The 12,420-nt window shown below is 37.9% G+C and overlaps 1 protein-coding gene across 1 annotated transcript; it reads left to right on the top strand.

Annotated features, from left to right (window-relative positions):
* Positions 1–327: 327 nt before the first annotated feature.
* On the top strand, positions 328–10,625 carry LOC108201126 (protein CELLULOSE SYNTHASE INTERACTIVE 1-like). The gene is made up of 8 exons (XM_017369430.2): positions 328–648; positions 963–1,092; positions 1,630–1,703; positions 2,537–5,585; positions 5,962–8,506; positions 8,845–9,299; positions 9,975–10,091; positions 10,205–10,625. Exons 3-8 carry the CDS (start codon positions 1,693–1,695, stop codon positions 10,367–10,369), a joined length of 6,342 nt encoding a protein of 2,113 aa, XP_017224919.2. The 5' UTR covers positions 328–648; positions 963–1,092; positions 1,630–1,692; the 3' UTR covers positions 10,370–10,625.
* Positions 10,626–12,420: the final 1,795 nt, after the last annotated feature.

Genomic DNA, 12,420 nt, shown 5'->3' on the forward strand with positions numbered 1-12,420 from the left:
TCAATTAATCTTAAATTAATAATTTAATTAATTAGGTCCAATTCGCTATTTACGTAGGACAGATGATAATATGTAATATTGTAATTCACAGATCACAATAAACAACATCAGCAAAATTCAACCACCAGCTGGGATTTTTTTTTTGTTGAAGCACCACCTTGAATTAGTAAAAGGTATAGTCCATTAAAAGAAAAGGAAAAGAGTGTGCGAATTAATTTGTAGGCGCTGTCGGTGTTACTCTCACAGCACAGCTTCTAGTAGTTAGCATCTCTCTCTCTCTCTCTCTCTCTCTCTCTCTCTCTCTCTCTCTCTCTCGTGTAGACATACATTATATAGATATACACACTCTACCATCTCTCTCTCTCTCTCTCTCTCTCTCTCTCTCTCTCTCTCTCTCTCTCTCTCTCTCTCTCCGTATATACGCACAACAATATCTCTATATCATCCATATTGTTGTGAGTCTTGAGCTTCAACTATCTTTTCTTCGCTTCTTTCCTACGAAATGCATTGACAAGATCTCCCTCCCTCCCCTTTAGCTCTCTCTCTCTCTCTGCGTTTATACTGTCCCAATTGTCAGCTACCTACTTCATTCAATCTGTTCTCCAGATCTTCCTAGCTTATCTCAATCCTCACTTAACTCATTCATGTGTAATGTTCTCAATTCTGTATAATTTCTCATTTTCAGTTCATATTTACCTGCTCTTCTGAGTATTCCCATTACTTTCTCAATTTGTTGTTACTACTGTTACTTTGATTAATTCACTTGCACTGATCTTCAATTACACAATCTATATGTATTAATGTATGAATTAGAACTAACCTGCCATGATTTAGATGCAGATCACTAGTGATTCGCATTTGAGCACGAGTCGTTACTAATTTGATTGATTGCGATGTGATATGTGCGTTTTTATTTATACCAGTTAATGTGAGTTAGGTTTCTAAAAGTTTTGGTATTGCAGGAAGCTAGCTTCGCTTTGTAACTGTATTTTGGAGGTAGATCTTGAGATCTAATTAGCAAAGCTGGCGGCTACAGTAGCTTGGAGAGGGGTTGCTGCCAGCAATGGCACAGCCCTGTCATCTAATGATCTGGTACGGACTTCATTTATACTTCGATGTTCTGATCTCACATCACTCGTATATTTTGAGTATTAGTTTTGGAAGTTGGATGGCTGGTCAGTTGTGATCACAATGTTATGTTAAGAAATTTGCTATTTGGTTGTGTTTTTAACTTGTTTCTTCAAATGGAGTGATAAGGGTTGTTGTAGATGCTATTATTAGGTGGAGGGTCTATGTAACAACTTGATATATATGCCATTCTAGATATGACGACCAGCCAAATCTTGAAAATGAATATACAATTAAGATGTGTGGATTTTTGTGGTCGGATTCAAACATAATGATGAATTGGGAGATTTGTGAATCTATGTTAAACATCTGAATCAATGTAGTACAAACATCTGTATCAATGTAGGAAGAATTTGCAAATCTAGATCTTGAGAATCCCATAGTTATAGAAGGTTTTTTGCTCTTAGATTCTGAGTTTTTGCTTCCTACATGTCAATATCTTTATGGTTGTACTTTCATCCTACATAATCATTCTTTTGCTGATATATTGTATTGTTTCAGGAAAGAAATGGGGATGCTAAATCTCATGACCAAGAGCCTCCAACACCACATTCACTCTTAAAGATGAGTTCGAGGTTGGTTATACTTGCTATAAACATTGCCAATGCAATGAAATTCGTCATCTGTAACTTTAACCAAATAAGACTTCTTTCCATAAACAAAATGTGCTTGTATTATGGATGATTAAATATAGGGCTAAAAAGCCCCAACTTGGAAGTAATTTGAGCTCGAGAGCGTGTCAATTCTTCTGTTTCCTTAAGACTTCTTTCCATAAACAAAATGTCCTTGTATTATGGATGATTAAATATAGGGCTAAAAGGCCCCAACTTGGAAGTACTTTGAGCTTGAGAGCTGTGTCATTGCTTCTGTTTCCTCATGTTACATATCCGTCCTTGCAGATTTAGTTATATATATATATATAAACTAAATCTAGCTTTGAATCCTTTGGTCGGGTTCCCAATTGCATTTGTGATCCAGATATAAATTGTTTATTAACTCTTCTTGTCAAACTAGAAGATTTTCACGAGACTGATTTTTGTTGGAGTCGCTGCAAGTTTTATTTAATTGCTAAGCTCTTCTCTTATAAAAGTTCTGATGGCCACTTGGTACATGTATCCATAATGTTAAAATACAGGACTTTATCTAGAACCAATAAAAAGCACCACAGATTTTGTAAATCTGCTTTAACAAGGACTTGTCTAGATTTTTTCAACCATTTTTTCCTGCGCAATGACAATTGCAGAATTGCAGGCTATCACTTTTGTTTTCTAAACATTTTCTCTATTTAACACGGATTCAGTTGCTTAATCTGTTTAGGTTATACAATCTCTTATGGGGTATAGTATATTTTATAATTTTATGATTGAGATTTTGGTTATAAATATCTTTCTTTCGAAATTAATTGCAGGGAGCGCAGTAGCATGGAGGATCCAGATGGAACTTTAGCTAGTGTTGCTCAATGCATTGAGCAGTTGCGCCAGAGTTCCTCATCTGCACAAGAAAAAGAGTTCTCCTTAAAGCAACTATTGGAGCTTATTGATACACGTGAAAATGCTTTCAGTGCTGTTGGATCACATTCCCAGGCAGTTCCAGTGTTGGTATCCCTTCTTAGATCAGGATCACTTGGGGTAAAAATACAGGCTGCTACAGTTTTAGGGTCACTGTGCAAGGAGAATGAACTAAGGGTGAAGGTATTGCTGGGGGGTTGCATTCCACCACTTCTTGGTCTACTCAGGTCTAGCTCAGCGGAAGCTCAGATCGCTGCAGCGAAGACGATATATGCTGTTTCTCAAGGTGGTGCTAAGGATCATGTTGGCTCAAAGATATTTTCAACTGAAGGAGTTGTGCCAGTTCTGTGGGGGCAGCTTGAGAAGGGATTGAAGGCTGGAAACGTGGTTGATAACTTACTGACTGGAGCTTTGAAAAACCTTTCAAGCAGCACTGAGGGTTTCTGGTTTGCAACAATACAAGCTGGGGGATTAGATACACTTGTAAAGCTGCTTGCAACTGGACAATCTAACACCCAAGCAAATGTTTGCTTTCTCCTTGCATGCATGATGATGGAGGATGCATCTGTTTGTCCTAAAATTCTGGCCGCTGAGACTACCAAGCAACTCCTAAAGCTACTAGGGCCCGGAAATGAAGCCTCGGTCAGAGCAGAAGCTGCTGGTGCTCTAAAATCTCTATCTGCTCAGTGCAAAGAAGCAAGGCGGGAAATCGCAAGTTCTAATGGTATACCCGCTTTGATAAATGCTACAATTGCTCCTTCAAAAGAGTTTATGCAAGGTGAGTATGCACAGGCTTTGCAGGAGAATGCAATGTGTGCTCTTGCAAATATATCTGGTGGTTTGTCATTTGTCATCTCAAGTCTTGGCCAAAGTCTTGAATCCTGCACGTCGCCTGCACAGGTAGCTGACACGTTAGGGGCATTAGCTTCTGCACTAATGATTTATGACAGCAAAGCAGAAAGTACAAGAGCTTCAGATCCTGACGATGTTGAGAAGACTCTTGTGAAGCAGTTCAAACCTCGCTTGCCATTTCTTGTGCAGGAGCGTACAATAGAAGCTCTTGCCAGTTTGTATGGAAATTCCACACTTTCTGGTAAACTTGCAAATTCTGATGCAAAGCGTTTGCTAGTTGGTTTGATCACAATGGCAAGCGATGAAGTTCAGGATGAGTTGATACGATCACTTCTGGTATTGTGTAACAATGAAGGTACACTATGGCATGCCCTTCAGGGACGTGAGGGAATTCAATTATTGATCTCTCTTCTTGGGCTGTCATCTGAGCAACAACAGGAGTGTGCCGTCGCATTACTTTCCCTTTTATCCGATGAGAATGATGAAAGCAAATGGGCCATCACAGCTGCTGGAGGTATACCTCCACTTGTTCAGATATTAGAGACAGGATCTCCAAAAGCCAAGGAAGATTCTGCAACAATCCTCGGAAACCTCTGTAATCACAGTGAAGATATTAGAGCATGTGTTGAAAGTGCTGATGCTGTTCCTGCTTTGCTGTGGCTATTAAAGAATGGAAGCTCCAATGGCAAAGAAATTGCTGCAAAGACATTGAATCATCTGATCCACAAATCAGATACAGCAACCATTAGTCAGCTCACCGCATTACTTACAAGCGATCTACCCGAATCTAAAGTGTATGTTTTAGATGCACTAAAAAGTTTGCTATCTGTGGCCCCTCTTAGTGATATGTTGCGTGATGGAAGTGCTTCAAACGATGCTATCGAGACAATGATTAAAATATTAAGTTCTACCAGAGATGAGACACAGTCTAAGTCTGCATCAGCTCTTGCTGGAATATTTAATCTTAGAAAGGACTTGCGTGAAAGTCCCATAGCTGTTAAGACTGTTAGGTCGGTCATGAAGCTTTTACATGTAGAATCCGAAAGCATATTGGCGGAGTCTACTCGTTGCCTTGCTGCAATATTTCTGTCAATTAAGGAGAACCGTGACATGGCTATGATTGGGAGAGATTCATTGCCTACACTAGAGGTGCTTGCAACTTCGTCTTCACTGCAAGTTGCAGAGCAGGCCATTTGTGCTTTGGCTAACCTTCTTTTGGATAGTGAAGTTTCAGAAAAAGCCAAGCCTGAAGAAATTATTTTGCCTTCTACTAGGGTATTGCGTGAAAGCACAGTTACTGGAAGGAGCCATGCAGCAGCAGCAATTGCCCGGCTTCTGAGTTCTCGTAAAATTGATGCTGAGATTGCTGACTGTGTGAACCGTACAGGAACAGTGCTTGCATTGGTTTCGTTCCTAGAATCAGAAAATGCCGGGACTGCTGCCATATCAGAGGGGTTAGAGGCACTTGCCATTATATCGAGATCTGGAGGAGATAAAGGACAGAACAAACCTGCATGGGCAGTTCTGGCTGAATTCCCAGATAGCATAATCCCGATCGTTTCATGCATTTCTGATGCAAACCCCTTGTTGCTTGATAAGGCTATAGAAATATTGTCACGGATTTCTTTGGCTCAACCTGTTGTTTTGGGGAACAATATTGTGAGTGCTTCAGGGTGTATCTCGTCAATTGCTAGACGGGTAGTTAGCTCTTCAAAGGAAGCAGTAAAGATTGGAGGCACCACCCTTCTTGTTTGTGCTGCCAAAGTAAATCTTCAGAGAGTTGTAGATGATTTGAATGAATCATATTCTTGCGCATATCTCATTCAGTCCCTTGTAGGAATGCTGACCTACACAAAAAATCCTCTGGTTGGTGACCAGGGAAGTAATGAAGGCGTAAATATTCTTGGGCATGCTGAAGAACTAAAAGCTGGTGAGAATGAGACGAGTAGATATGTCATCTATGGTTCAAATACCGCAATATGGCTTCTCTCTGCTCTTGCTAGTAATAACGAAAAGAGCAAAACTCAGATCATGGAAGCAGGTGCCATTGAAGTTCTAACTGAGAGAATCAATCAGTGTTTATCAGAATATTCTCAGGTATCTGTATCTGGTTTGTTGGTCACCCCTGTCCTCTTCTTCTCTCCGTCTCTCTGTGTATATTATATAATCAGACTAATAATGCTTGCCTTCTCATTTGATCTTTCTTAAACTAGAGATTTAATATATATAATTGCTTTTGATGGGGCTGCTTAGCATTGATAAATCTGTAGACCCTAAAAAACCATAAAATATGGTCATAAATTTAATACAGAATTGGAATCTGTAATCCCTCATACTTTTATCTCAGTATATCCCTTTCATTAAAAAATTTCCAATATATAGGTCTTTTTGTTTTCATATTGGTCCTTGCTGAATTTGACTGTACATTTTTGAACCAGTCCTTACAGTTGTCTTATTATGTTAAACTATGCAGGTCGATTCTAAAGAGGAAAGCAGCATTTGGATATGTGCTTTACTTCTAGCAATTCTATTTCAAGATAGAGATATTATACGTGCGCATGCAACAATGAAATCTGTACCTGTACTGGCTAATTTGTTGAAGTCAGAGGAGGCAGCAAACAGATATTTTGGTGCACAAGCCATTGCCAGTCTAGTATGCAATGGTAGCAGGGGGACTCTTCTATCAGTCGCTAATTCAGGGGCTGCAGGTGGACTCATTTCACTGCTTGGGTGTGCTGATGCTGATATATGTGATATGCTTGACTTGGCAGACGAATTTTCCTTGGTGCGGTATCCTGAACAAGTTGCTCTTGAGAGGTTGTTTAGGGTTGAGGATATCAGAGTTGGTGCTACTTCAAGAAAAGCAATACCTGCACTAGTTGATCTACTTAAACCGATTCCAGATCGTCCAGGGGCACCATTTTTAACCTTAGGGCTTCTGCTTCAGCTTGGTAAAGATTGCCCTTCGAATAAAATTCTTATGGTAGAAGCTGGTGCTCTGGAAGCATTGACCAAATACCTTTCACTTGGCTTACAAGATGCAACTGAAGAAGCAGCTACGGATCTCTTAGGTATGTTATTTAGTACTGCTGAGATACGTAGACATGAAGCAGCATTTGGTGCCGTAAGCCAACTTGTAGCAGTATTGCGATTGGGTGGAAGAGGTGCAAGGTATAGTGCTGCTTTAGCATTGGAAAGCCTTTTTTCTGCAGACCATATTAGGAATGCAGAATCTTCCAGGCAGGCTGTACAGCCTTTAGTGGAAATCCTTAATACAGGTTTGGAGAAAGAGCAGCATGCTGCTATTGCTGCATTAGCTAGGTTACTGAGTGAAAATCCATCAAGAGCCTTGGCAGTTGCTGATGTTGAAATGAATGCGGTAGATGTTCTTTGCAGGATTCTTTCATCAAACTGTTCACTAGAGCTGAAGGGGGATTCGGCTGAGTTGTGCTGTGTACTTTTTGGAAATACAAAGATCAGATCCACCCTGGCTGCAGCGCGCTGTGTGGAACCTCTGGTTTCTTTGCTCGTGGCTGAGTATAGTCCTACTCAGCACTCTGTTGTCCGTGCATTAGATAAACTCGTTGATGACGATCAATTAGCTGAGCTCATTGCTGCACATGGAGCAGTTATACCTCTTGTAGGCCTTCTGTATGGCCACAACTATGTGCTCCATGAGGCTATTTCCAGAGCTCTTGTGAAGTTGGGAAAAGACAGGCCTTCTTGTAAGATGGAGATGGTGAAGGCTGGGGTGATTGAGAGTGTACTTGATATTCTCCATGATGCACCAGATTTTCTGTGTGCTGCTTTTGCAGAATTGCTACGAATATTAACCAATAATGCTACCATTGCCAAGGGTCCATCTGCAGCGAAAGTGGTTGAGCCTTTCTTTGTGTTGTTAACAAGAGCAGAGTTCGGACCTGATGGACAGCATAGTGCTTTACAAGTTCTTGTGAATATCTTAGAACATCCTCAGTGCCGTGCTGATTATACCTTAACATCACATCAAGTGATCGAACCCATCATTCCATTACTTGATTCTCCTGCACCGCCAGTGCAGCAGCTAGCAGCTGAACTTCTTTCTCATTTACTCCTAGAGGAACATCTTCAGAAGGATTCAGTTACACAGCAAGTAATTGGCCCACTTATGCGAGTTCTTGGTTCTGGTATACACATTCTGCAGCAGAGAGCTGTTAAAGCTCTTGTTAATATTGCACTGATTTGGCCCAATGAAATTGCCAAGGAGGGTGGCGTCAGTGAGCTATCCAAAGTGATATTGCTAGCTGATCCCTCTTTGCCTCATGTCTTGTGGGAATCAGCTGCTTCTGTTTTGTCCAGTATTCTTCAGTTCAGTTCTGAGTACTATTTGGAAGTGCCTATTGCGGTTTTGGTGAGATTGCTTCGATCTGGTTCAGAATCTACAGTAGTTGGTGCATTAAATGCTCTTCTAGTTCTGGAAAGTGATGATGCTACAAGTGCTGTAGCAATGGCTGAAAGTGGAGCCATTGAAGCTCTTTTAGAACTTCTTAGATGTCATCAGTGTGAGGAAACTGCTGCAAGACTTCTGGAGGTATTGCTGAACAATATTAAGATCAGAGAAACAAAAGCCACAAAGTCTGCAATAGTACCACTATCACAGTATCTCTTGGATCCACAAAGCCAAGCTCAACAAGCAAGATTACTAGCAACTCTTGCTCTAGGGGATTTATTTCAGAATGAGGTTCTTGCTCGATCTGCTGATGCTGTTTTAGCTTGCCGTGCTTTAGTAAATCTGCTTGAGGATCAACCTTCAGAAGAAATGAAAGTGGTTGCAATATGTGCATTGCAAAACCTTGTAATGTACAGTAGATCAAATAAGAGAGCAGTTGCTGAAGCTGGAGGTGTTCAGGTCGTGCTGGATCTGATTGGTTCAAGTGAACCAGATACATCAGTTCAGGCTGCAATGTTTGTTAAGCTTCTCTTCTCTAACAACACAATTCAAGAGTATGCTTCCAGCGAAACCGTTAGAGCTATAACAGGTATGATTTTATTGTTTGCTAATATACTCCCAGTACCTAACCAAACAGAGCTACTACATATTAATGCTATCATTAAACTACAAAGAAAGATGCTCTATTTTTTCTTTTTTAGTGCTGTAGCAATTTGGTCCCTGTGACCAACCACAAAAAGAGTAATATAATAGATGATGGGATTTTACTTTACCTATTACAGCATGATGTTGGTGGTCGAAAAGTAAAAGCTGTAATAGAATGTCTGCTTGATTTAATCTCAATTTGTTAGAATTGCCTGTCAATTTATGGTATTTAATGCAGCCAAAGGTGAATTTTGAACTTACTTAATTGTTCCGGTATTGCAGCTGCAATTGAAAAAGATTTATGGGCTAATGGTGTAGTGAATGAAGAGTATCTTAAAGCTCTTAATGCACTCCTTGGCAACTTCCCACGTTTAAGAGCCACAGAACCTGCAACCCTGAGCATTCCCCATCTAGTGACAGCCCTCAAGACTGGCTCAGAGACAACTCAAGAAGCAGCATTGGATTCACTGTCTCTTCTCAAGCAAGCTTGGGCAGCATGCCCTGCCGAGGTCTCCAGAGCGCAATCAACAGCTGCTTCTGAGGGGATTCCCCTGTTACAGTACTTAATTATGTCTGCCCCACCTCGAGTTCAAGATAAGGCAGACCATCTTTTGCAGTGTCTGCCGGGAACATTGACAGTGACTATAAAACGTGGAAAGAATATCAAACAGTCAGTTGGAAATCCAAGTGTGTTTTGCAAGCTAACACTTGGCAACACCCCCTCCAGGGAAACCAAGGTACAACCTAAATCTCTATAAAATCTCACAATTATATTTGTTAAATTTTTTAAATAAATTTTTAACATGCGACTTGTGAAGGTAAAAAACTAATTGCTATGGTATCCCATTAGTAACGCTCTTATCTAAACACAACTGTTTCAGTTCAGTGGTATTAAGTGGTCCGAAACTTTGCTATTTAAACAAAATTGTTTTAATTTCAGTAGAATTATCACTTTTTCTGCAAAGCCTGCTTTTCAGAAACATTCATATGCACAATGTGTGTTTGATGTCTGTGTTCTGTCCCGGTCTCTTCATTTTAGTACCTGTGTCCTTGGTTGTCAATTACTCAGTCTTGTTGCAATGTACTTAGTCTGCTGACCATGCAAGAAATATTTAAGGTTGTCATAGCATAAGAAGTAACATTGATTTATCAGGCTATTAAATTCTATTTGTATCAGTTCTAAATAACATCTCACCTTGGTTTCAATTTGATATCCAAATCTGATCAAGATGGTCATCACTGAGTGTCTTAGTTTATGTTTATACTGCTGAAGTCTACTCCAAGAATCCTATCATCACATGTTTTTTCCTCTGGCATCTGTGTTGCAATTAGTAGCTCAGCAAGCATATATTGTTTTTTCCCAATCATCCCTTCACTCACTACATTAACTGTTCTTTTGTTTTTTCTCCCAGATTGTGTCGACCGGACCAAATCCCGAGTGGGATGAGCCCTTCCAGTGGCAATTTGAAAGTCCTCCAAAAGGCCAAAAGCTTCACATTTCTTGCAAGAACAAGAGCAAGATGGGAAAGGTAAGTTACTTCAGATTTAAGTACTTCGGAAAGTGTCCAGTCAGGCACTTCCGAGTGGCTTTTAGGAATAGTTGCCATGAAGTATATAAGTAACCTATATCTACTTCTTGCAGAAATCGTTTGGAAAAGTCACTGTCCAGATTGATCGAGTCGTTACCCAAGGAGCAGCTGCAGGAGAGTACTTCCTGCTACCTGAAAGCAAGAGTGGTAGTAAAAGGAGCCTGGAAATAGAATTTCAATGGACTAATAGCAATAACATGCCTCAGTCTGAAGCTTAAAGAGATTTGCCTGGTGTTAATTTTTTCTTTTTATCGAATATAATTATTGTGCTGGTGTACATAATATCTGGAAGGTTTATTTTTGTAGTTAGTTGCTGCAATCCGGAAAGTCGGAAACTGCAATTCATTGTATTCTTTTGCAAAGTGTGGTAGTTTTAGTCATCTTCTGTTCTTTTTGTTATAGTTGTATTGGAGTTGTATTCTGTGTTTGATATTCAGACTCGAGAGGTTAATAAAATCTTGTGTATTGAATTCATTCTTACCTGTTTTCTCTTCAGGGGTTAAGTAATTCTCACTTCTGATATATGTTTGCAGAAAAATTGCTGCTCCTTCCATCTTGGTGGTTTCTTTACGTACCAGCTGGACACGGAGACAAGACAAACATATAATAATTTTTCTATAAATTTTTATAGTTAGTTAAAGATAAAGAGTACAGGTAATTAATTTTTAGAGGGAACAATTGACACCCCACTTAAAATTTGAATAGTGAGATTTAGAAGATAATAGGATAGTGACTTTTATTTTTATGATATTATTAATTTAATATTTATCGTAAGGAAAATTTTTTAAGATAATTTTTGAAAATAGAAGAACAAATATCTATTTATTATATATATAATAACCCAACACGTTCGTATCCTCATACATATTAAAAAATGTTATTCATGGTACTCGAACCAAGCCCTCTTCATTACAATTACACCACTCAAACCACTTGAGCTACACAGTCAATTAATCTTTTTATTCAAAAGCATTAAACTCATACATTAAAACTGTTGTATTTATATTCTTTTCGATATTTATTTATTTGAGTTAAGTTATTATTTCAGGTAAGTCTCATATGTTTTTTACATGATAGATTAATATCCATAAATTAATTACTTATGTAATAAATTTAAATTTGAAAAAGAATTTGAACAATTGGGCTCGAGCCATGTTTCAGACTTCAAAAAATGGATATAATTCATATTTGAATAAAATTGGACAAATCTAACTTAATACTTTAAACGAGTACCGATACAATATAGAGAAATTTAATTCATGAATGTGAGAAATAAGCACAAAAACTAAGATTTTGGTGAGCATCTTTGAAAGGAAAAATTGATGGACTTTCAACATGGAGTATGTCATATATTTTTTTTAATTATAAAAGGTGACTTATAAAGAGATTACAATATTTTGAAAAACATGAAATAAGATAACTGAAAGAATATTTTTATTTAGATTACATTTTATTTTAAACTTATGAATTCAGAATTCGACGTGTAACCAAATCTTTCTGAATTTTTTTTTATAGATATAAGAATAGTGACAAAGACATCAAATTTGGTGTTAGAAAATATGTCTAAATGATGTGATTTTGGTGATATATGAATTTGAAATATTATAACTTGTGATACAAAGGTGAATTTACGTAAATTCTATGCTGTTAATCAAAAGTCAACCAAATAATAATAAAACGTGTTCACGAGATCTACTAAAAAGAATTGAGTTATAAATTTTACTTGCTTAAAATAAAATAACACAGAGAAATAAGTTATCTATATATATATATATATATATTAAAGTCTTAAAACTATAATTTTAATATGCCATCCATCAATGTATAACATACGAGTTAAATAAAATGATTCAAACTATAATTAAATTAATTAATCATTTACAAATTAAACTAATAAAATATAATTAATTTTGAAATGGATAATCCGACACGATAAGGTGAAAACTAATATCTGATTAAACGGGAATAGAACAAGAATAATTTTTCATAATCCAGAATATCGAACACCTGATTTGATCTTTAACAACTGAACATGATATACTACATTACTCACCCCTAAGAAATAAGAGTATCAAAATATTTAAAAATGCGAGTTTGCACAAAATTAAAAAAGTAACTATACGACTAATTAAACTAAAAATTTCTTATTTTTATGAACTTCATGGTGCCTAACGTCTACTCTATTTTTGCTATTTGAGATCTGGTTTATAACAATTACATGAAAAATCATTAAAAGTCTTAATCAACAAGCTCAGAAAACTAATGATAA

Source organism: Daucus carota, chromosome 1 (assembly GCF_001625215.2).
Source record: "Daucus carota subsp. sativus chromosome 1, DH1 v3.0, whole genome shotgun sequence".
Taxonomy (NCBI): Eukaryota; Viridiplantae; Streptophyta; class Magnoliopsida; order Apiales; family Apiaceae; genus Daucus; species Daucus carota.